Consider the following 26,386-nt stretch of genomic DNA (forward strand, 5'->3'; position numbering starts at 1 on the left):
TGTAATGCAACACCCAATCCACCTAGAAATAGTTTGTTTTGACACAGGCTTGCCCTTTGAAGTCAAAGCAAAAGAAACAAACAACTGCTGAGACTGCCTAAAATCCTTAGTCCTGCTCAAATAATAACGCAATAGCGTGTGTACATCTAAAGTGTGCAAAATCTTTTCCCCTTTATTTTGGGGATCTGCATAAAAGGTAGGCAAATGAATAGTTTGGTTTAAAGCCACACTAGAAACCACCTTAGGCATAAAGGAAGGATTAGTGCGTAAGATACCCTATCCTTATGAAAAATCAAAAGGCTCCACTGCCATAAGGGCCTGCAACTCAGAAACCCTTCTTGCAGAAGTAATGGCCAACAAAAAAGCAGTCTTCCATGACAAGTATTTCAATTCAGCAGTAGCCGCAGGCTCAAAGGCTTGTAGAGTAAGTTTCTCCAACACAAAATTGAGATCCCAAGCAGGAGTAGGAGCTCACGTGGGGTCTTATTTTTTGCCCCTCTAAGAAATTGCTTGAACAAAGGATGCGAAAACAATGGTGGGTCACAATCATAGTGAGCTGAAATTGCTGCAGCATGAATCTTAATGGAAGAGAAAGACAAACCTTTGTCCAGTAACTCAGTAAGATATTGAAGAGCCACACTCAAATTTGGCTCAGTAATCTCCAAATTGTTTGCTGCACTCCAAAACAAAAATCTCTTCCATTTTTCTGCGTACACTTTCCTTGTACTAGGTCTTCTGGCTTCCATAATCACATTTAAAACTTGTTGAGGAAGCTGAGACCTGCTGTCTTTCAAAACAGAATATGCCAGGCTGTTAGATGTAGAGAGTGAAGCTTGACATTGAGCAGATGACCGTCCTTCTGAGACAACAGGTGTGGAATCAAGGGTAAAGGCCATGGAGGCTTCCTTACCAGACTCCTCAGTAATGGGTACCAGTGCTGCCGAGGCCAATCTGGAGCTATTAAAATCATCCTTGGCTTGTCTTGTCTGACCTTTAGAAGCACCTTTGGAAGAAGAGGCAGAGGTGGAAAGGCATACACATGAAGATTTTTCCAACTGAAAGAAAGAGCATCCACTTTCCAAGCTGTGTGATGAAATCCTTTCGTGCAAAACTTTGGCAGCTGGTGGTTTAGTGGAGAAGCGAACAGATCTATGTCTGGAGTTCCCCATGACACTGTCAATTTTTGAAATACATGAAGATCCAGTTTCCACTCGTGGGGATCCATGATTTGTCTGCTTAATACATCTGCTAAGGAGTTCTGTGCTCCCGGCAGAAACCTTGCCTGAAGAGTTAGTTGCAGACTGAGCGCAGTCTCCCATAAAATCATTGCTTGTCTGCACAATGGGTAAGAATGTGTTCCCCCTTGTTTGTTGATGTACCACATGACAGTTGTGTTGTCTGTTAGAATCAACACCTGCCCTGGAAGAAGTAACTCCTTGAAAGCAATTAATGCAAACTGAACTGCTAACATCTCTTTCATGTTGATATGTAGATGCTGTAGTCTGGCAGGCCACTTGTCTTGTATCCACATTCCATTTAGATGAGCTCCCCAAGCAACATCTGAGGCATCTGTCGTTAGAATCTGACTTGCCTCTGGCCGGGTCACAGAGAGTCCCTTGTTTAGGTGACATTCCTGAGCCCACCACAAAAATTCCTTTTGAATGCAAGGTATTATTTGAATGACAGTGTCCAAATCCTGGCAGTGCTGTGTCCACAGATTTTTGAGATACCATTGTAGCTTCCTTATATGCAGTTTGGCATTGGGAAGCACCAGAATACAAGATGCCATGAACCCTAAGGCTTGAAGGACTGTCCTTGCAGTCAGCCCGGACTGAAGAGATAGATGATGGAAGTAACTGGAAAGATTCTTTTGTTTGTCCGGGGTTAAAAAGGCCATCTGGGCTGCTGTATTCAGTCTCACACCCAGAAAGCACATGTCTTGAGAGGGTACTAGACTGGACTTTATTTCGTTCACAGAATACCCTAGGCATCTTAGCACTGCTATGACATATTCCAGATGCTGTAGAAGATCTTCTTTTCTTGAGCCAGAATCAGGCAGTCGTCCAAGTAAGGATAGATTTGGATGCCTTTTAGCCTGAAGTAAGCTATCACTGGAGCCAGAACCTTTGTGAATACTCTGGGCAGTAGATAAGCCAAAGGGCAATGCAGAGAACTGATAATGAGAATTTCCAGCTCGAAAACGCAGATACTTCCTGCAACTTAGTCTGATTGGCACATGAAGGTAAGCTTCCTTGAGATCTAAAGTTACCATCCAGTGATCTTTGCCCAGCAGAGGTAAAAGCTGTTGTAACGTCAACATTTTGAACTTGGGAATGTCCAGATAAGTGTTGAGGATAGATAAATCCAGAATTGGTCTCCACGTGTTCCCCTTCTTTGGTACTAGGAACAGGCGAGAATAAAATCCTAGGCCCCTTTCCGGCACAGGAACTGACTGAATGGCCCCTATTTGGAGCAACAGAGAAATTTGCTTGTGAGCCTCTGTCCTTTGAAGAGGTGGAATGTCTGGCATGCCTTTGAAAGGAGGCAAGGTATGGAAATAAAACCTGTAACCGTGGTGAATAATATCCAGAACCCATCTGTCTTGGGTAATTAAATCCCAATTTTCTTTGAAAAGAGACAGCCTTCCTCCCAAAGGTGCTGCCAGGCGAGAATGTACTGGCAGCTGAAAAGGCAGGTCATTGGGTCTGCTTACGAAAGGACTGACCCCTGCCCTCACCAGAAGTCTGAGCAGGGGAACTCCTGTCCTAGGCCTAAAAGAACCCTGAGCTCTGCCCCTACCACGTCTAGACCTACCCCTAGACTGGGAATCATAAGCAGGATAAGTCCATCCCTTAGTAGGCCAATTTCTACTAAACTTGGAGGCTGCACCTGCAAAAATCTTTAACAGTTTGCATAGACTTAGCCTTGTCCTCCATTTTCTTCAAAACTGCTTCCACAGGCGAACCAAACAACACATCAGACTGTAAAGGAGCATCCAAAATCCTTGTCTTAACATGCTCAGCTAAATTCTGATCTCTCAGCCAGGCGTGCCTACGAAGAACAGAACCAGTGGCAGCCACCCTGGAGGAGGCTTGCACAGCATCAAAACCACACTGCAAGGAATGTTTACCTACCTGTTCAGACACATGAACTAAATCCTGCAACTCTTTACACTCAATACCTTCAGCCAGAGCATCCACCTTAGATTTCAACTGTGAAAGAAGATAATTCTGATATTTTAACATGTGAAACTGACAATTCAACGCCCTCATGGCTAAAATGGAAGAAGTATACACTTTCTTTCCCCATCTATCCAAAGCCCTTGCCTCTTTATCAGGAGGGACAGGATTTTTAACAACTGAGGCCTTCACACCTTTAGGCCCCTGAGAGACAGTTTCTGGGTCTGCCCTAGGACTCTTAAAAAGATACTTATGAGCTTCAGGCACCCTATAATACCTATCCGGTTTAACTGGGGCAGGAGGCAAAGAATCAGGATTCAGGGAAGCCTCTGCAAACACATCTTCCACCACATTCAAAACAGGAGGTATAGCTAAAGGCCTATGCTGGGGTAAAAACAAGAATTCCCTAAGCCTTTTCCTGGAATCAGAGAAATCTTGACCTTCCCATTTAAAATGTTCCCTCATGGAATGCAGAGTCTCTGAAAATGAAAAATCCTCAGGAGGAGAAGCAGAAGGAGTAGAATCAGAATAAGGAGGGTACTCCTGCAAGTCTTCAGCCGAAGACTCCGAAGCCTCCGAGCATTGCTCAAAAGTCTCAAACTCAGGTTCCACCCTAGGCCTCTTATCAGGAGGGGGCATAGAACCCCTAATCATAGTAATCAAATCCTCTGCCATTTTAAGCATATGTTTCTTAGGCAAAGATCCTGAAGTACTAGGAGAAACCCCCACAGAAGCTAAACTTGGCCTGCCCCTCAAAGAAGCCTTGGAAACTGAAGGAGAGGCTCTAACCACCTTAGGAAGAGAGGGAAGAACAGCCACCTGAGAAGCCCCCTCAGCCTGGCCTACTTCCTGAGAGGATACATCCTGTAACAGTAAAGTCTCATCCTGAGACTCCAAAGAGACACCTGGCAAAACCTCTGGCTCCACTGAGCCTTCCAAAGAACCGACGTCTGGGACTGTCGGGTCCTCCACCCTAGGCTTTGCTGCTTTATCTTTGCGTTTTAGCGAAGCGGCCGGAGCATCCGACGGCATTTTATAATTACAACGCTTCCCAAACACTAACCTGGCACAGTCTAACCTTCTCTTAATAGTGCGTTTGTTAAATCTAGCACAAGAGCGGCATCCAACAACATCGTGCTCAGGCCCTAAACAAGGTATACACAAAGTATGGTAATCCCTATGAGGTATCTGTTTCCCACAAGAAATACAGTTATTCACTTTTTCTGACATCCGGTTAAATACTGAGGCAAGAAAAACCAAAATATTCCCCAACGGGGTACTTAGCCAACTTTGATTCGGTCTGAAACTCTGACTTCAGAAACTTTCAGAACGCCAACCTGCACTCGCAAAATTGCTTCTGCATCGGACCATGCGGCAAAAAAGACTGAGGATATGACGTCGGTCATGCGCATTAGTACCCTGACGTACTGACGTCAGTCTAATGCGCCCTGACCGACGTCAGCCATATACTTTGGTATTCGGGCCGACTGGACAGCGGACTACCCAATAGTTAGGACTGCAGCAATGTGGAATGAAGAACATCTCTCTTGCAGGCAAAACTGAAAGAGGAAGAAGAGACTGGAAATAAGTAGTCAAAAAGATGATCTTGGGAGATGGAAAGCAAGCCAGCACTGTGATGGTCCGAGTCCTGAAACACAAAAACACGGTCTGGAGAGACCGTTAACACAGACTTTGTGAGATTGAGGATGAATCCCACACTGGGCAAGAGAAGCATAATGAAGAGTAGATTCAGAAGTAGAAGTTGCTGAGAGAGAGCTTGGATCAGAAGGGCATGCAGATAAGGGAATATCTGAATTCCCTGAAATCTGCAGGAGGCTACCTCAGGAGCCAGAAATTTGGTAAATAGCACTGGAGCTACAGAATGACCAAAAGGGAAAGCAGAAAACTGATAACAGGAAGAAACAGAAAAGAAAAAACATCCTGAGAAGAGGGTGAACAGGAAAGTAGAGGTAAGCATCCTTCAAATCCAGAAAAATCAGAAAAGCATGAGGAAGCAAAAGAGGGAAAGGTGTTGGCAGAAACAATTTCTTGAAGGAAGGAAGCATGACAAAGGTGTTGAGAAAGGACAGGTCTAGAATGGGCCTCCATGACCCATCCTTCCTTAAACATGAAATATTCTGGAATAAAAACCCATCCCCTGCTGAGACAAGGGAACAGGTTGGATGGTGTCCTATTTGGATCTCGCAGAACCAAAGGAAAATGAGGAAGCTGGCAAGTAGAAGGCTGAGGAAGGGATTTCCAAGCTATAAAATAACAGTGCTGGATGATGGAGAGAACCCAAGCTTCTCTGGTTATTTGTTGCTAAACAGGAAAGGAAAGGATTAGCTTGAGGGCCAGAGGCTGGATTGTTAGATACAAGCAGATTTGTCAAGAAAAAAAAAGTTTTTGGCCTCTAGAACTATGAATGGGTTTGTCTGAGGAAATCTTAATTCTAGCAGGTTGTCTAGGCTGCCTATGGACAAAGGAACATTTCAATGAATAGTGCCTATGGAACTTCAGTACAAGGAGAAACAAAAATTTGTTTCAGGCCTTGCATAACCTTGCCCTTATCTTGAAGGGTTTTAAACAATTCAGCAAAAGCAATGCCAAAAAGATTCTGCTTGCCTATGGAGAATCTAAAAGTTTGGCCTTAATGTCCTCAGGTGAGGCCTGAAGGCGCAACCAGGAATATCTCCTCATGACAGAACCAAAAGCAGCTGCCCTAGAAGAGGTATTAGCTATATCATAGCTATATTTAATGGAATGGTGAGATACCAGAGGCAGAACTCAGAAGAGAAAGAGTAGAAGTCATACTGTCCAAATCAGCCATACAAGTCCCCACCCCACACTGGGAGAGAAATGCCAGTGCATATCTAGTCATTTGGGTCTGTCCTTGTCAGAAGGAAAAAGCTTGGAAGAGGAAAGCAGTTTGGTTGGTTTATCTGTAGACATGGAAACAACAGCTGGATCAGACGACGGTCTTTTATACAAGTACTTACAATCCTCAGGAACTTTATAAAATCTCTCTGGCTTCTTAAGAGTTGTAAGGTTGTTTGTCAGGGGCCTATGAAGCTGCTGTAAATGTATCCAGGAGTGATTGCAGATGGTCTGGGTGAGTCCATTTGCAAGAGTTCATAATATCCCTTTTAAACTTCTGAAACCTGGGCACAGTCCCACTTAAAGTGTTCCATCATACACACCACTGTATCCCCAAAAGATAATTCCTCAAAAGAAGAGCCAGGGGACAAAGAATCTTCATCAAACCCCATGGCCAAAGGAGAGTGTATCTGTGAGGAAAAGGCTAAGGATTCTTCACCAGAGTCCAACTCTTCAACAGAAGAATCAGAATCCCTAGATCTCTTAGATGGGATAGACCACCAGGGAGCAGCCACAGGGACAGACAATCCTCATGGAGTTATCAGAGCCACAAGGGCAGTGACCAGTCCCCGAGTCCTGCCACTCTTTGGGAGTATCCTTAGCCACAAGTGCTCGGTTTTCTGCTTCTTTTTTAAGAATATCTGCCTTGACAAACCTAGGAGGTTCAGACCCCTGCCTAGATTCAATGAGTGTAACAGGCTCCTCTTCGCTAACTAAAATTTGGGGAATTCCCTTAGGCCCTTTAGATATGATCATGTATGTTTCCCCCTCTACATCTGTATTGCATGTATGCACTGCCTCAGCAGATGTGCGAGTAGGCAGTTCTGTGTCAGCTTCCAACTTGGACATGGCAGAGGGAAATGGCATCGGTTTGGGCAGTCCTCGAATACTTCATCCAACCTTGGAGAAATGTCCAGTGGAGCTTGGACAGCAGCTGATTCAGTACATGCTTTTTCAGCTTTTTTCTAAAGTGGTGGGTGGATTTGGACATGGTATCATTAGAAGACCGGAGTTCCACTGTGGCGACCCCTAACAGAGAAAAGCTGAAAGACAAGACCGTGAGTCAATAATTTCAGAAATTGGGTTTTCCAAATAAATAGAAAAAGATGACAGATGGCTGTGGAGTGCCTGAGGGACAAATGCCTGACAAATATTACATAGAGTATGGTTATGCATAGCACCAAAACATAAAAGGCACTTCTCATGTCCATCTTTATGGGGAATCTGTCTCCCACACTCACATTTTCCTTCCTGGATAACATGAAAACAAACTACAAGGAGGCCACAATAAAGGAAGGAACATCAAAGGGGCACTTATCTTTAGAAGGCTTGGCAGATAAACCAGTTCAGTGAACGGCATACAGATTGAATTCAGAGATAGTGTTCAGACTGTCAGCAAAGTAGTTCTGAGAATTAATTGTCTGTACATCACATATGCATCTTACAACTTGCACACAGGACATATGTCTGATGTACGATGCCTGGAAGGTGTAAAGACTTTGGTATACTTGACAGGATATCCAAGAGTAAAGAATACTGCAACAGTGAAAAGGAAGTACATAAAGGGGATGTGGATGGATGGAAGGTACCAAAAGGAACAACTTTTAAACATTTTTTTTAATCTATTTGTTAACCAGGTAAATCTACTAGAAAATATGTCCCTTTCCAAGGGTGTCCCAGGAGTACCGTCTGAGTGACTTGCTCACAATCACACTGTAAGCTGAGGTGGAAGGATTCAAACCTTGTACTTTTGACTACAGGAAGAATTCAATTAATTGCTCAGAGCCTTAAGTGCCAGAAAACTCTAATTCACTTAAAAGGTGAACAGGAGAGCGCTGACCTCCAGGTATGCATACATTTATCAGACCAAAACCAATTAAGGTCTTGGCCCGGCAGTTTTGGTGACTCTAGATAAACTTGCGCTGATTGCGTGCTCTCATGGCGCTAATGTGACATTCAAATGTCTGCCCTATCAACTACAAGTGTTGCATGGACATGCATTTTCTGAACGATGAGAACTATGAAAGTTTAAAGACTGATTTACCCCCCCACAAAAAGGTTAAGGAAGGTCTGGCAGTTGATACAGAGGATAAAGGCTCCAAGCTCTTGATGAGCTGCCTCATGTGTATAGGGGTGGATTCTTTATACGTCCAGCTGTGAGACAATGAGCAAATCACTTAACCAGAAACCCCTGAGTAAAAGGGCATTATACACACATGCACACACACACACACACACACACATATATTCTTACTTGCTGCTAAACATCATAAAAGACATCTTGTGTGATTATTTCTTAAAAATGTAGTAAGACATCTCAGAGTACTTCTCCCAACTGCTGATTAAAAATATAGTAACAGATACCACGGAGTCTCTTCAAAGACCCACTCTCTCCTGGGATGCAAGAACAATTGCATGAGGTGCACTGACAATGAAAAGTTTGGAACAGTGTTCAGAAACTTTGCACTACTGTTTGGTGAAGGTGAAATTCACAAGGAAGGCTCCAAAATGATCAGCTACGTGTTATGTCTAGTTGTGACTGGAACTCACTTCATGAGAGTTTGAATTTTAACAAGATGTTTTCTTTAGGAATGCTCGGTCTTTTTAAACCATAATTGTTAAATATTACACTAAGTCATACTAGCAGTGAAGAGATGGTAACAAAGCAACTTGTTGGATAGAATATTTGCTCACAAATCCCTATATAACTAATTAAACAGCAAATTGGCTTAGTATACCCAAGGGGCCAGTCCTTGGGCCTTTCCTCTTTGGCATTAACTTCTCGCTGGTCAAAGCTAACAATAAGTGTGTATGGCTGAAAACGTTTGCAGATTACTGTAAATTTGGTGCCATCATAAACTCACAAGAGAACAAGTTCATCCATGAGAACCTTTCCCCAAACCAATAGCTGGTGTCAAAACCATGCACCAAAACTAAATGCCAAGAATTGTATAATAGTATCCGTCAGCAAGCAATAAGTCCTTTGTAACTATCACATTTACAGACCCTATCTTGTCAGGTCTACTGTATATTCACAAGTAGGATGGAGGTTTAAACTGACCCTCAGAAGATCTAAATCTCTTTTTGAGGGATACTTCTTTGGAATATGTCCTCTCCACATAAAGCAAAGTACTTCTCTTACTGTATTCAAAGGTAATCTGGACAAATGGATGGTTAACTGCAAATTCACCCCTGGTTTAGCACTCTTGTCCCTCCTGGAAAGGAGTAACGTAAATATTCTGCTCATTTCTGGATTATTCACACCAAAATATTAGGGTTAAAAATTTCAAGGGAATGTATGGTTAGACTTCTAAATATCCTCACGGATCAATTCCCCAGTACCTATGAACCTATGATGAGTCAATGTCATTTATATGCCCTGGTTAAAACATGTTTGTGTGATCTCAGCCAGGTGAAACACTTTTGATATTCCAGGAAGTGGGGAACTCAGGAGGCACACGCCCCTGTTTGCCCCCCTCTAGCCCTGCCTATGCCGGTGATATTATACCTCTAAGAATTACAAATCATTGCACTGGCCTTGAAAAAGCATAGCAGAGGGTCAGAAAGAAGAGCACGTTCTTATTTTTCCGAACAGAATATCTTTACAGTTAGTGGTTATGAATCTTTGTATAGGCTTAGTTTATGCATTTAATAAGGTATGCACTCCTAAACAAGTCAGACTTTATGACGAACATCATGAATTTAGGAGGAACAATGCTAAATCTGAAAAACAGAATCACAACAGTTAAGAAGTGCAAGCTTTTATTAGTCACTAATCCAAGCCACTATTAACACTGTGTTTTGCAGCACTCAAATACGGTACATGAAACAACCTGAAAATCTTAAGTAATTCCTCAACAGAAGATCACATGGTTAAAAAACAAACTGTTTAGAAGGACTTCAGGAACCGTCATTGTTTTCTTCTTCTTACAGGCTACTTAGAAGTGCCTCTTCCTGATGCATAGAGCAATGATTGGTCAGATTCCACTGGAAAATGCCAGCAGGTAGCTAACACCCGACCTGGGAACCCAACACTAAAAGTAAATGTCAATAAAAGATTAAAAAGTGCCTTCTAAGACTAAGCTTCTGTTTACTATAAGTCAGTCAATAATCTCATTTAAAAGGTCCGATACATTTGGCATGTAGACAACAACAACATGGGGTTATCACATTTTGAAGGTGGACAGGTTGTAAAACTTGGTAATCAGAAGTGTGAAGATACTTGGTCTCCCACACTCTGGCAGCATTCTTACATATTCCACCACTTGAGATCTCATCTTTGCTCTTCAGACTATCAGAACAACAATGGTCCAAGCTTGATGTGACCTCACATTTCAGGGACAGTCTATGCCTTAAGCTACCTATAAAGGACTGACTCGTAGTATGGAAAGACAATTTTATTTTAGAACAGTTAACCTTGTATCGACACGAATTTCTTGAATCCACTGAGTTATGCTTTTTTTTCTTGAAATGCATTGCATTTTTTTTTTTTTTTTTGCTTCAGCTCAAAACGATTTCAGACCATTGTGCTTTTGAGAAGAGTTTTTATTTTCTATAAAGGATGACATTTTATTTATAAATCCTTCATAGCAGTGAACAGAAGCCATAAAAACAAAAGAAACATGCACCTTAACCACCAATTCAATTAATAAACTAATTCAGTTTAATTATCTCCAATTACATTTCATGTTCAAAACCCCTGGAGCTAACATAGCATATTTCAAAATATAAATATATTTTTTATATAAAAGAACATTCCTAATATTTCTATCTTCTCCAAAACATAAATTAATTTTTCCAATATAGTTGCCTTGAGAGGGTCAGAGCAACTATTATGAAATTTATTACCATGCACCGCCACTGGGCTACTTTTGCCAGTTAATTCTCTCCAACATGTTCTTGTAATCTAATTTTAAACATTCTTTTCACCAATAAACAATAACTTATAAGAACATTTATGAGTACAGATAACTTCTTGAGTTAAACTATTAAAATGTTCCACTGGTGTAAATCTTCTGCTATTTAGCTTATAAAAATTATTAACTTATTTACAATTATTACAGGAACCAAAGGTAAAGCTGTCCTTAACACTAATCAGAATTGTAAATCTAATGTCTATATGTGGACCCTGATAAAGACTGTAAACCAATGTCAGCCACTTTTTGACATTTTTATATTTTATTCACTTATGGTGGTTTAATAAACAATTTAGTTTTCCCATTTGGTTACTGGGTAAGTACACTGTCTGATCACCCTTTTCGGGCACAACCAGGACCATGAAGGCACAAAAGCAGAACAGTAGATAAAGCATTTGTACATAACTCTAATACAACAAAATGCAAAATACAGAAACAATAATGCACAACTCAAAAATACATCATAATAGCAAATATAATATGGCATTTTGATGCAAACATTCAAATCACAATCAGTCTAATGAGAGTAATAGAAAGTATAAGAAACAAAAGGATTTGAAGTGCACATATAGGTACACATTACTAAACAAATATGTAGCTATATGAATGCAAAAGGATAAAGGAAGGGGAAAATGGAGAGACAGCAACAGAAGGTTAAAAAAAAAGGTAAATCAGGAAGACAAAGAATAAAGGCAAGTACAAATCAAAGGAAAGTGGAGGATAGAATCCGGAAAAAAAGGAAGAAACATATCCTCCAATGCAACAAGATGGAAGCACAGAAACCCTAACAATGGTAATAAGTACAGATGTGCAAGGGTAATATTCACTGCTGAAAAAGAAGCATCACTGTGTGAAGTGCGCCTAACAAGGCAAAGAGGTTAAATTTTATGCATTATTAACAAAGTAGTGACAATGTGAAATGTCCACCAGATGATCTCCAAGGCCTTTATGAAAACTTATTACGGTGGATCTGTCTGATTCTTGAGGAATTTTGTCCAGTATGTTAGGACTAGTTTAGAAACTGATTTTCTGCCATAGCCAAAGTGTACAAGAATATGACTAGCAGAGGAACATGGTAGGCAATCTCTACAATGAAGGAATTTGCCTTACTTACGGCAGTAGTGGTCATTAAACTCTGTAAGTGAGGGTGTTAAGAAGAAAAGTGGTTCTGTTATGGACAAAAAGCCATATAGATTGAGTATGACATAGGGTGTTCGGTGTGGGAACTGAGCTGTAACCAACCTGAGGATTTTACTGTCAGTTTCATGGAGTAAGTTCATGTTGCGAGTGTACTGGAAAGCAATGAAACAGAGCAAGTATTCCAGCCTAGGCAGGAGGAGTTCAACAGAAATGGGGCGTCAAGCTTCTGATGTAAACAGGTGGGATATTCTGTAGGCAGCCTTGAGATGTGCTACGATTTTGTCTCTCGGATGTTGAACAAGTGGGACAAAAGAGAAAATTTGGTCAAGGAGGAGGCTAAGCTCTTTGTGTTTTGTTATGTTAGGGATCTTATTGTTATCTGAATCAAAAATAACACTGGGTTGCAAGCTAGTGAGCCACCTGGATGTTCCAGATAACTTTTTAATACTTACAGCAAGTACATTGCCCAAAATCCAATTCTAGAACAGTTTAAACTCAATCTGCAGGAAGGTAACACGGTCACTTGGAGAGGATGCTTCCCGCAGGAGCACAGTATTGGTTGTAGAGAGTGTACAACAGAGGTTAGGAAGGTCATTAATGTACAAAGAGAGCAAAAGAGGTCTTAATATGGAATTCTGAGGAACTCCCACCTTTATTAGACATGGGATATGGATTTTTTATGCAATCATTTACTGTGAAAGTTCTATTACCGGAGATAATTTTCAAACCAGCCACAGACTTCCCTGGAAAAGTTACATTCACTCAGCTTAGTTAGAAGAAAAGTGTGATCACACTCAAAGGTCCTTTGAAGATGAATAAATAATGCAGCACTTACCATTCCTATCTCGGTATTGGTATGTATGTAATTTGTAAGTGTAAGAATTAGTGGTGTTAATATTGTACTTGGGCCTGAAATGATGTTGCTTGCCAGAAAGTATATTATTAAGTATATTATGAATTGGAGAGTCTAACATTTGCTCATAAATGATTTTCTCAGTTAGTTTAGCTAGAGAGTCTAGTCTGGCTATGGGTCTTTAGTTCTCAAGGACTGGGGGAGTAATTGTTTTGTGACTAATTCAACAGATTTAGTGGTTAATGTGAGATTACAGAGGTAGGTTAAAGGGAGGAAAACGTAAATTACTTCCTAGTGTTATAGATGTAGGTTACAGGAGAAAAGGTAAATCGCTTCCTAGCATGGCCATGAGTGGTCGATGGTGCAAACTTTACATGGAGAGTGAGATCATATTTTGCTATGGTGTTTCCTGGTGATGGCTTTGAAACAGAACTCTGGGTACTGTAGATATTAATGTGGTGGGGTAAATGACTGTGGTAGGGGAGAGAGTAACAAACAAGTTTAGGTGGAGTGGCGATGTTTTGCTTAATCCCATTTATTGTTTCACTACTAAGGTTGTGTTTGCTCCTTGGGATATTAAATATCCAGCGATTACAGGTCTTTTTATATGAGCTGAGAATTATTTAGGATTAGCCCAGGGATCGTGTCTTGTTTAGTGCAATAATCTAATTTTGATTTATTGATAGTAATATTAGCCTGTTTTGCTAGCTCTTTATAATGAGAGAGTTTATCAGAATTGGGCAGATCTTGCATCTATGTATACAAAAAAACGGTCCCAGTTTCTCATAAGCTGACCTATGACCCGCATTAACCATGGCAGTGTGTGTGATTTAAGGTTTGGTTTTTAGAGGGTAAAGTTTGTTTTGAAATGAAATCAGGCTTTCAGTGAATATGTTAAGAGCTTTTATGGGTGCAGTCTTAGGCATATGCACCACTCATAACAAACTACAAATGTATGGGGTATCGTGATGTTAACTCCACATACAGCTGAATCGAGCAGTTCCAAGAAAAAAACTCTGCATAATATCAAAGGCAAAAAGTTATTCAAACCCACCATGCTCCAAAGCCCTTATGTATCATTACGTTTTTTTTTTTTACCCACGTCAATACAACCTGAGATAAAATAATTAACTTTACATTTCACAAACCCAGAACTGCGTTTTTGAAATCTCAGACCCAGAGTAAAGCAAAATTCTCATCAGGGATGCATAAAAGCCACAGTGAAAGCACATCAGTATGACTACACTGACAAGTCTGTTGCAGCTTGTGGTGACAACAACACTCTGTAAATCTGTCATTTCTAATGATGCAACCACCAACAAGTTTCACGATCTAAGTTTCATGTCTATTTCTCTTCTTCCTATTGTTTAGTAATAAACACATTTATGTAACACTACCCTTCTGGCAAGCTCCATGTCATACAGGAATAAAACCCTGACTGTACTCCAAGTGACTTGTGATTCAGTTACTGGTTCAGGTGCTGGAGGAGTCTTCTGTTTGGAGAAGTCTGACACTGGCACCTTAGAGGATGGGCCACAGATGATTCACTGTGTGAAGACTTCTGCACCCATGACACATCTTGCACTGCAGTGCACGGAACTGCACTCATGGCACATCTATCACTGCAGTGCACGGAACTGCACCCATGGAGCATCTAGCAGTGCATGGAAATGCACCCATGGCATACCTAGCACTGCAGTGCCCAGAACTGCACCTGTGGCATATCTAGCACTGTAGTGCACAGAAAGTATAGTTGTGTACACTTACCATAAATGTAGATGTTCAAGTGTATTCACTGTTGCAGTCATTACATTTGGGTAATCTGCTGGCAGGTTGCCCTCAGTCGGCCTGATTAACAAAGTCTTGGGTCCTGCGTCGGTTGCTGTCCCTTCTTCCATGACGTCAGGTCATCAGGGGTATAAAACATGCAGCCGATGCCATTACATAAGTTTTTCTTGCCCCAGATGTCAGGTGCCCCCCAAATGGGGAGCCAAATATTTAAGTAATTAAAAACACAAAAATATATATCTCCAAACTAAAGAAAATACATCAAAAAGGCTTTAAAGCATAGTAAAGGAAAGTATAAGTATAGAAAGAGAAAAAAACAGGGGGTTGGAGGGAGGGTAACCAGGACTGCAACAGTGAATACACTCGAACATCTACATTTATGGTAAGTGTACACGACTGTACTATGTTCTTCGTGTTTCACTATTGCAGTCATTACATTTGGGTAGATTCCCAAAGCTATGGTTGGGAGGATGGATTTATACAGAATTAGAATCAGCTATAAGGCCCTGCAGGACAGCAGTGGCAAAGCCAGCTCTGGATTTAGAGAAGAAAGGTAAATGGTAATGTTTGGTGAACGTATGAACTGAGCTCCAGGTAGCAGCTTCTAGAATGTCTCTGGTAGGAACACCTCTGAGAAAGGCTGTGGAAGTAGATGCAGACCTGGTGGAATGAGATCTGAGCCCCTGGGGGATAGTTTTACCATGGTGCATATAGCAGAAATTAATACAATGGCTTATCCATTTGAAAATAGTCTGCTTTGAAATAGCCTTTCCCTCTGCCCCTGCAGCAATTGCCACCAGTAGCTGATCAGATTTTCTTAGAGATTTTGTCCTGTTTAAGTAAAATCTAAGCTGTCTTTGTACATCCAATGAATGCAGAATCTGCTCCCCTTGTTCTGTAGAAAGGAAAAAAAGTTGGCAAATGAATGGTGTGATTAAGAGCCACAATGGATACCTCCTTAGGCATGAAGGATGGATTGGTCCTGAGAGACACCCTGTTCGCATGAAAAATAATGAAAGGCTCCACTGCCATAAGTGCCTGTAATTCGGAAATCCTTCTAGCCGAAGTGACTGCTAAAAGGAAAGCTGTTTTCCAAGAGAGAAATTTTAAGTCTGCAGTAGCAGCTGGCTCGAAAGGAGGAAGAGTAAGTTTTTCCAATACAAAATTGAGGTTCCAGGCAGGGGTTGGAGCTCTCCTGGGTGGTCTTAAGTTTTTGGCCCCTCTGTTGTAATGAGATGAAATGGCTGAGGCATGGATTTTTATAGAAGAAAAGGACAGGCCCTTGTGAAGCATCTCAGTTAAGTATTGTAAAATCTGAGGGATATTGGGCACTGCTGTGCTTATCCCTTGTGACTGATTCCAGGCACAATTTTTTTTTCCATTTGTCAGCATAAGATTTTCTAGTACTAGGCCTTCTTGCCTCCAAAATGACATCCATCACAGGTTTGCTGAGGGATGCTAAGGGTGAATTTAGGTGATTAGCCACACTGCAAGATTCAAAGTTTGGAGGTGAGTGTGCAGAATTTGGTTGTTCTGCTGAGACAGTAAGTAAGGTGTCTGAGGCAGGTGCCACGGTGGAAGGTGTGACACATTGCGCAGGAGTGGGTACCAGTGTTGGCGAGGCCAGTCTGGAGCAATTAAAATCATTTTTGGTTTGTCCTGTTTGACTTTTAGTAGAACTTTGGAGAGCAGAGGCAGAGGGGGGAAAAAGCCTAGACTGATAGGTTTTTCCAGCTGAATGATAGAGCATCCACTTTCCAAGCATTTTTGTGATGAATTCTTGTGCAGAATTTGCCCAACTGATAGATCTTTTTGCTTCACCCAAAACTATGTCTGGACTCCCCCATTTGCGTGTCAACATGTTGAAAATCCGTGGTACCAGTTTCCATTTGTTGTGGGTCCATGAGATTTCTGCTTAGTTCATCTGCCAGAGTATTCAGCTTTCCTGGCAGAAATTGAGCTTGTAGCTGTATTTGATAGGTCAAGGCTGTGTTCCACACTGCCATGGCTAGTCTGCAAAGGGGGTAGGAGTGTGTACCCCCTTGCTTGTTTATGTACCACATAACTGTAGTGTTGTCTGTCTTTATCATTAATTGTCCTGGACGAAGGTAGTCCTTGAAGGCTGTCAGTGCATTCTGTACAGCTAGCATCTCTTTTTGATTGATATGAAGGAGCATTTGATTTGGGCTCCATTTGCCCTGAATGCACTTCCCTGCCACGAGCCCCCCAAGCATAGTCTGATGCGTCTGTAGTTAAGAGTTTGGGTGGCAGGGAGTGGAGTGAATGGCAGTCCCTTGTTTTGGTGGCAGGCCTCTGCCCACCACAGGAACTCTAGTTGCAGGCAAGGTATGATAACAATCATTGTTTTCCAGGCTGTGACAGTGTTGACTCCATAAACTTTTTAAGTACCACTGAAGTTTCCTCATATGCAGTCTTGCATATGGAATTAGAAGAATGCAGGAGGCCATGAACCCCAAGGCTTGCAGAATTTGTCTTGCAGATAGCAGGGTTTTTGTGGCCACCAGTTTGAAGTAAGTTACCAAATGAATTTGCTTTTCTGCCGTAAGGTAAGCCATCTGGGCAGTTGTATTCAAGCTTGCACCCAGGAATGTAATTTTTTGAGAGGGTACCAGTTGTGATTTCTTTTCATTTATAGTGTACCCTAGACAAGTTAGAACCCTTTTTACAAACACCAAATGTTTTAGAAGAATGTCCCTGTTTTCTGCCTGAATTAGACAATCATCCATATATGGATATATTTGAATATTTCTTTGTCTGCAAAATGCAATTACTGGAGCCAGGCACTTTGTGAAGACCCTGGGTGCAGTAGATAAGCCAAAGGGCGGTGCAGAGAACTGGTAATGCAAGTAGCCTGCTTTGAAGCAGAGGTATCTTCTGTAAGATTCCCTGATTGGGACATGCAGGTAAGCCTTTTTTTAAGTCTACAGTTACCAACCAGGCATCTTTGCCTAGCATAGGAAGTAACTTTTGAAGAGCCAGCATCTTGAATTTTGGAATGTCCAGAAATGTGTTTAGAGTAAATAAGTCCAGAACTGGACGCCATGATTTGTCTTTTCTGGGTACCAGGAAAAGTCTTGAATAGAAACCTTGTCCCTTTTCCTCTTTTGGTACTGGTTGAATAGCCCTCATGCTCATGAGGGACAGTACTTGTTTCTGGGCCTCTGCCCACTGATTTGGGGGCAGGTCTGGCCATCCATTTGGGATTGGCAACATGTGGAAATGAAATCTGTATCCCTGGGATACTATATTTAAAACCCATTCGTCCTGGGTTATAAATTGCAGTTTCTTGCATGAAGTGCCAGTTTTCCCCCCAAAGGGGCAGCCAAAAGGTGAGTGCTTGGTAAGTGTAAAGGGAAGTCATTGAGACTGCTTACCATAGAGAGGTGCCTTGTTGTTTCCAGATTTGGAGGAGGAGGCACCCCCATTGTTTTGTTCTAAAAGTCCCTTGTGACTGAAACCTGGAGCCTTTGGAATGTCTGGGTTTGACTTGAGTGGCTCTCGAAGGAACTGGAAAGGACCAGTTCTTAGTAGGCCAGTGCCTACTAATCTTGGAGGTTGCACTTGTAAGAAATCTTTCACAGTTTGCATAGATTTAGCTTCATCTTCCATCTTTTTTAAAACTTCTTCAGCCTTATTACCAAAGAGACGGTCCTGTTGTAAAGGAGCATCCAACAATTTTGCTTTAACATGATCAGGCAAAGTTTGCTCTTTGAGCCAAGCATGCCTTTAGCACAGACCCAGTTACAGCAGTCCTGCAAAAGGCCTCAAAACCACATTGCAAAGTATGTTTTCCAACTTGTTCAGCTGAATGCTATAAATCCTGTAAATTTTTATTTTTCACACAGTCAGAAATTAACATCATTTTCTGTTCAAGCAGTCCCATGATATGCTGTTGATATTTAAACATGAAATTGACAGTTTAAAGCCCTGATTGCCAAGGTTGCAGAAGTGTAAACCTTCTTACCCCATCTATCCTGTGCCCTGGAATCTCTATCAGAAGGGGAAGGATTTTTAGCAGTAGAGGCCTTAATGCTCTTGGGACCCTGAAAAATGGTTTCAGGATCTGCAATAGGATTTTTGTAAAGGAATTTGTGGGAGTCAGGAACCCTGTAGTATGTCTGGCTTACAAGGAGCCGGAGGCAGAGAATCAGGAGGCAGAGAATCAGCAGCCATACTAGATTCTGAAAAAAACATCACCAACAATGTCTAGAACAGGAGGTATACCTAAAGGCCTATGCTGAGGAAGAAGAAGAAAATCCCTAAGTCACTTTTTAGATTCAGAGAAATCCTGACTTTCCCAGTGGAAATGTTCCCTTAAAGTATGTAAAGTTTTCTCAAAAGAAAAATCCTCAGTGGGAGAAGCAGAAGGAATAGAATCTTCTGCATCAGAGTCCTCATAAGTTTGTATAGACAAATCCTGTTCATTAGAAGAGTCAGAAGAAATAGAATCCTGTTCAGAAGATTCATAATCAATGTCTTGCCTAGGCCTCTTAGAAGGGGGGTGGGCTGGCTACCCCTGATCAGAGTAATTAAATCTTCAGGCATTTTGATAATCTGTTTTTTAGGCATAGGGGCCTGCAGATGTGGCCCAGGCATCGTTTTTTTAGACATAGATTTTGATTTTGGCCTAAGTTTTGAAGATGGCGTCGGTCGAATATACAAATCTGTAGGCCTGAAAACACCCTCAGAAGCCGGTGCCTGCACAGCGGCTTCGGACCCATCTAAGGTAGAGACATCCGCGAGTTCCATAATTGAAGCATCTTGCGGCATACCGGACTCCGAATGGGTCTCAGTAGAGGCCTGTGAATCAGAAGTAGCGGGTATCAGGGGCTGCGAAAGCACCTCACTGAGTACCAGCGAACTGGCAACTGGCTTGGGAGAAGCTTCGTCGTCAGTTTTGGACCTCGACAGCCTGTCTCTGTCTTTTTATTTGCATTTTTTTTTAAGTATTCCGGTAGTCGGATTGCTAACCAATGACATTTCTGGATAATTAAATCGTGAGCCAAAATATTTAGAAGCAAAAATATACAGACGTTTAATAGTGCGTTGATTAAATTTAGCACAAAACCGACAGCAAGGCACGTTGTGGTCAGGGCCTAGGTAAGGAATACAGTACAAATGAAAATCCTTATGAGGTATTTGCTTCCCACAAGTAATGCAATTATTAACTTTTACTGACATCGGTAAGGAGCAAGAAAAAGTTTCCCCAATGGGGTACTTAGCTTTTTAGTTGAAGACTTCGGTTCTGAAACTCGAAAAGGAAAATTTCAGGAGTCGGCAGACCGGCACTTGTGAACTGCTTCTGCTCTGGGCACCGCGCGGCAAGAAAGACTGATGTAATGACGTCGGCTACATGATTTATACCCCTGATGACCTGACATCATGGAAGAAGGGACAGCAACCGACGCAGGACCCAAGACTTTGTTAATCAGGCTGACTGAGGGCAACCTGCCAGCAGATTACCCAAATGCAATGACTGCAACAGTGAAATACAAAGAACATCTGCACCCATAGCCTATCTACCACTGCAGTGCACGGAACTGCACCCAATGGCATATCTACCACTGCAGTGCACGGAACTGCACCCATGGTGCATCTAGCACTGCAGTGCACAGAACTACACCCATGGTGCATCTAGTACTGCAGTGCACAGAACTGCACCAATGGTGCATCTAGCACTGCAGTGCACAGAACTACACCCATGGTGCATCTAGTACTGCAGTGCACAGAACTGCACCAATGGTGCATCTAGCACTGCAGTACATGGAAATGCACCCGTGGCATAACATACCTAGCACTGCAGTGCACGGAACTGCACCCATGGTGCATCTAGTACTGCAGTGCACGGAACTGCACCCATGGTGCATCTAGCACTGCAGTGCACAGAACTGCACCAATGGTGCATCTAGCACTGCAGTGCATGGAAATGCACCCATGGCATACCTAGCACTACAGTGCCCGGAACTGCACCCATGGCATATCTAGCACTGCAGTGCATGGAACTGCACCCATGGCACATCTAGCACTGCAGTGCACAGAACGGAAAAAACAACTGTAAATGTATACACTACAGTTACAGCATGAGGTAGAAATTGAAATCCTCACATCTACCATTTAACTGTGGCCACTAACCAGGGTTCCATCCTTGAGACAGATAACTGCACAACAGATGATGAGTTCTTGTTCCTGGTGAGGACAAATGGGTCATATTTGTTGACTAACGAAGAAGCAAGATGGTCTAGGATGGTTCAGGGTGGTGGTACTATATTATTGTGTTTTTATTCTACACAAGACCTGCACTACTAAAATACTTGTAATACAATCTGTCATAACAGCTTTTGATGGGTAAGTATAAAACACAGACTGTAAGGGTACATTTTCAGACAACACCCACACCATTTACATGGCAGTACATTGAAATTCTGAAAGCTACTACATTTGAGTTTGAAAAACGACAGCTGTTGAAAATGAAGGAGAACTGAAATAATCAGACAGAAGAAAGTGCTTTGAAGCAAGACCATGCACTGTAAGAAATTAGTTGGCTGGGAAAATGGCATGCAAGTTCCCCGCCAAAATGCAGTGTGTGTATAAGAAAGTACAATTTTGCTTAAATATTTTGTTTTAAAAGCTTTTTCTGAAATTTCAGATATGTTTTAAAATGCATTCAGAAGGTGGCCCATTGTATTCATTGTTACCATATAAAATCATTGAGAGAACAGCAGGCAATGAATATTTATTCAACAGTTCAGTTGGAAATGTCACATACCGTTACGCACCAACAAGCCTGGCTATCCCTCCAGTGTTCTCATGCCAGGTCAGACTTTAGTAAGCGCAGCATAACTGCACCGTTAAAGAACAGATGTACAATTAATGCATGTAGAGTACAAGGTCATTTTATGTATGCAGCTAGATCACAATCCCACTCATTTGCAAAAGGATGCAAGTCAGTAATCTCACAGTAGCAATAATCTTTTTTTTTTTAATCAACTTTAATTGCCTTAATTACTTACACACTTCCTGTGGTTGAGCTGCTGTCCGTGAGCATGGAGCCATTGGTCCTCTCCATCTGGGCAAGCCTAATTAACAAAAAGGTGGTTTTAATTTTGTACTAAACCACAATTAAAAGACAAAGCATTCAGCAGTAATACACATTTTAAAGCACTACTGACTATCTTTTTCCTAAAGGCTGGTGGAAATGTACAACAATCATGTAAATAAAAATGGTGCCAGTTATGAATGTTATAAGGGCAAAATGATGAAGGCATCTAATATTTTTAGGTCTTTTGGTTTCCCTGATTATTTGAAATTTTCTACTCAAATTCAAGTATCTTTCCTGTAGTTTTCCTTGAAACAACGACAGACATTCCACTGCGTTCTTTATCTTCCTTATATTCCTCTCTGCTCTGTTCACTGGAGAAATGTAGTAAAGCAGCTAAACAGCATGAGTGAATCCCTTGTACAGCCTTCTTCCTTAATGCATTCCACAAGAGTTTACAGCACTTTTCCCAAAGGATGCAAACAGTCATGACAGGAGAGGACAAGAAACAGTGGTAGACCAGGTCTGAAACAATTTAAGAGAAGTCTCAATGAGGTTTAGCTACATATCTGATCATTTGAGGCAGACAGTCACATCTTCAAAGCTTTATCTGGGATTCACAAAATGTCTGTGCTGGTGCAAAAAAAATAATGCAAGGAACCAAGGCTTTGGAGCCACATATAGCCCTGGTGCACTTGGGCTAGTAAATGCTGCCCCGCAGAGCACAGGACTAATGTAAATAAAGTTGTGTGCCACACAGAGGGGACAGCCATTCCCAGATGAGTCCACTAAACAGCTAAAAGCAGCCTATGATGGGTTCACAAGTGCTAGAGAAAAGAGAAATCACATTTGAAAAGGCTACTATCCCTACTCTACAAAACCCTGTAAAAGAGACGGAGCACCCAGCACCAAAATTCAAACTGCTTAGCAAGCTAATGATCCATTCCCTAAGTCACTGTTCCCTCAGGCAACCATTTTTTCAAAAGCTGAGATCAGCCTCATTGGAGAGAAGACTGAAGCACATATGAAAGGTGTCTACGTAAAATGCCTTTTTTTGGACAATTCTTTTAGAATGTGCACAGACTATACATGAAAATGGCACATTAAAGAATTTACTCAACTAAATGTACATCAATGGTAAAAATAACAGAAGTACAATCATAAAAATCTTGTGTGTGTGGCAGCCACAGTTGGGGTGCTTTCCTATTCTACAGTTTGTAGGAAAGAATAGTTGCGTGAAATATTACCAGAACCATAGATGCCCTTCTCTTCCATGCTGCAGTATTCTTGTTGTGGGATTTCCTGCCTTTAGGCGACTTGTACATCGGCTCCTATACAAAAGCCTCAGCTTGGCTTTTGCAGCTGTGTACATAGGGCTATAAAACCAGGGGCCTTAAATGTGATGTCTGCACGCACAATCCTCAGAACTTGAAGCTCAGCAGGCAGAGTAGAAGGCCCAAAAGAAGGAGATGCCAGTGATGTCAGGTGTGGGACCCTGCTTCTGTGGTACTGATAGGTCCAATGTGAAAGGTGTATGAGATTAGGAACTAAGGACATGCTGGGATGAGAAGGAGAATGAAGAGGGGGTTATTGGTGGGTGGGAAGGAATACTGCAACAAGGAAGAGGACATCTATGGTTATGGTAAGATTTTACACAACTATTCTATGTCCTTCTATTCCAATGTTGCAGTATTCTTGTTGTGGGAGAGTACCACAGCTTATTTGGATGGAAGGGTGGCGGATGAAGAAGAAGACTCTACAAAGCCCTGTAGGATTGCCCTGGAAAATCCTGCCCGTGCTCTGGAGACCTGGTCTAGCTTGTAGTGTTTGGTGAAAGTGTAGATAGTGGACCATGTGGCTGCTTCCATAAAGGAAGACGTGTCCAAACCTTTTAGGAAAGCCTTGGAGGCAGCCACTGCCCTGGTGGAATGGGCTTTTACTCCCATTGGGGGATTTTTCCATGGTGAGAGTAACAGAGACAAGATGGTTTTCCTGATCCAACATGTGATGGTTTGTTTGGAGACTGCCTTGCCCAGTGCCCTGGGATGGAAGTAAACAAAAAGTTGTTTGGATTTCCTAATGGATTTTGTTTTGTCTAGGTAAAATCTTAGTTGTCTGTGTACATCCAGGGAGTGAAGGATCCTCTCACCTTCATTGGTGGGAGAGGGAAAGAAGGTGGGAAGGTGGATAGATTGGTTTGATGACAAATTGTTGACCACCTTGGGCATGAAGGAGGGGTTAGTTCTCAGGGTTACTGTCTTTGTGGAAAGTAGTATAGGGAGGGCAAGCCAATAAGGCTTGTAGTTCTGAAACCCTTCTGGATGAGGTTACAGCCACTAGTAGAACTGTTTTCCTTGTACACATCTGAAGGGTAGCTGCCCCAGCAGGTTTGAATGGGTGTTGGGTAAGCTTTTCCAGGATGAAGTTAAAGTCCCAGGGTGGATGGATAGGTTTTCCTGGAGGTCTAATGTGCAACACCCCTTTTAGGAAGAGTTTTACATCGAGCCTGGCTAGCAAGGGAGGGTCTAGTGGCAGGCAGGCTGATATTGTGTAAAGGTGTACTTTCACTGAACAGGAAAGTCCACTTTTTATTAGTTGACACACATAAGTAAGTACTGGGGGGGGGGGGTCAGCAATGCAAGGGTCCCTTCCCTTGTCTAGACGCCATTTGGTAAATCTTTTCACTTCAGCTAGGTATGATTTTCTTGTTGTAGGTTTCCTGGTCTCCCTCAGGACTGAAAGCACATCCTCTGAGTAGTGGTGTCTGAATGGGATCAAAGGTTTATCACCCACTGTGTCAGGGACAACATCTGCAAGTGTGGGTGGATAAGCGTTCCCTTTTCTTGTGTCAGAAGGTCCACCTTGTAGGGTAACTTGTAGTGATTGCCCTTGGCTAGATTGTGAAGTAGGGGGGAACCAGTGCTGCCTTGGCCAGTAGGGAGTCACTAACAAGACTTTCGGTTTGTCTCTCCTGATTTTCAGGAGGACTTTCTGAATGAGTGGGGGGGGGGGGGGGCATAAAGAAACTTCCCGTTTCAGGAGATGTTGGAAGCGGCTACCCTCCAGGCTAGAGGGGAGTAGGTCTTTGAGCAGAAGGTCTGCAACTGTCTGTTCTGGGGGGAGGCGAACAGGTCTATTTGAGGAGTGCCCCACCAGTGGACAATGTCTAAAAAGACAGTCCTGTCCAGCATCCATTCGTGTGGTGGAGAGGATGTCCTGCTTAGATCTGCTTGTTTGTTGTCCTGCGAGGGAAAGTAGGTTGCCTGCAGGGACAGGTTGTGGCGAGCAGAGTAGACCCCATATCAGCAGGGTTAGTCTGCACAGCTGATATGCTTTTGTCCCTCCCTGTTTGCTGAGGTACCATATTACTGTGGTGTTGTCTGTTACTATTTGTAGAACCCTTGGTAGAAGCAGAGGGGTAAAGGTTTTTAGAGCTATGAAGACTGCTGTCATTTCCCTCACACTGATGTGTTCTGACTTCAAGGAAGGGTGCCAGGTTGCTTGCACCCTGTAAGATGGCATGGTGGCTCCCCACCCTGAATATGAGGCATCTGTATGCATTACCCGGGTTGGGGGGGGGTTGGGCTGGAAGGGAAGCCCTAGGTTTAGCTGGACTTGTTGGATCCACCAGCTGATCTCTTTCTGTAGACAGGGGAGGAGGGGGATTACTTGTTCCAAGTGATTCAGGTACTGGGACCAAATGTTTTTTTAGGTATCACTGTAGCTTGTGCATATGCATTCTGGCCAGTGGGACCATAGGTGCTGTGGCTTTCATTAAGCCCAGGGTTCGTAGGAATTGCCTTGCAGTTATTATCTGTGCCTGTAGCAGCGCCTTGAAGTGGGAGGTCAGGGAGTTGACCTTGTCTTGGGAAAGAAAAACCTTCATTCTGCCCATTTGGATTCTGCAATCCAGGAAAATTTTGTCTTGCTCCGGGTGTAAGGAAGACTTTGGAAGGTTGAGGGTGAACCCTAGATTTTGTAAAAGGGCCATGGTGAAGTGCAGATAAGTTGAAAGGGTATCTTTGCACTCTGCAAGGATCAGGATGTTGTCTAGGTAGGGGTAAATCTGAATTCCCTGTGTTCTTCAAAAGGCAATGGGTGGGGCTAGGCATTTTGTGAACACTCGGGGGGGCAGTGGACAAACCAAAGGGCAAAGCAGTAAATTGGAAATGAGAAGAGGGCACAGAGAAACGCAGAAATCTTCTGTGGGAAGGTCTGATGGGTATGTGTAGTAAGTAGGCCTCTTTTAGGTCCACGGTAGCCATGAAGACCTTGGTTGGGATGAGTGGCAGTAAAATTGGAAGTGACAGCATTTTGAAGGTGGCCACTTTTAGGTGAAGATTTAAGGAGGAGAGGTCTAAGATGGGTCTCCATGATCCATCTTTTTTGGGGACTGGGAAGAGATTGGAGTAGAAACCTTTTCCTTCCTGCCCTGAGGGAACTGGTTCTGTGGTACCCAGCTTCAGAAGGTCTGTCAAAACCTGTGGAAGGAGATGCGGTAGGTTTTTGGGAGGAAATGGGATGCCTCTAATGGGTGGTTTTACCTTCCAGGAGAGGAAGTATCCTTTTTGTATTA

General features: G+C 42.5%; 1 protein-coding gene across 4 annotated transcripts in view; it reads right to left on the reverse strand.

Annotated features, from left to right (window-relative positions):
- The window catches only part of UTRN (utrophin), a 4,744,936-nt gene that overhangs the window by 197,469 nt on the left and 4,521,081 nt on the right, over positions 1–26,386 (reverse strand). For all 4 annotated transcript variants that reach the window (XM_044069601.1, XM_044069592.1, XM_044069610.1 and 1 more), the window contains one exon: positions 21,785–21,850. In XM_044069601.1, coding sequence (XP_043925536.1) covers positions 21,785–21,850 — 66 coding nt within the window. The remainder of the gene's footprint in view (positions 1–21,784; positions 21,851–26,386) is intronic.

The sequence above is a fragment of the Protopterus annectens genome, chromosome 1.part0 (assembly GCF_019279795.1).
Source record: "Protopterus annectens isolate FY-2018-M chromosome 1.part0, PAN1.0, whole genome shotgun sequence".
Lineage (NCBI taxonomy): Eukaryota > Metazoa > Chordata > Ceratodontiformes > Protopteridae > Protopterus > Protopterus annectens.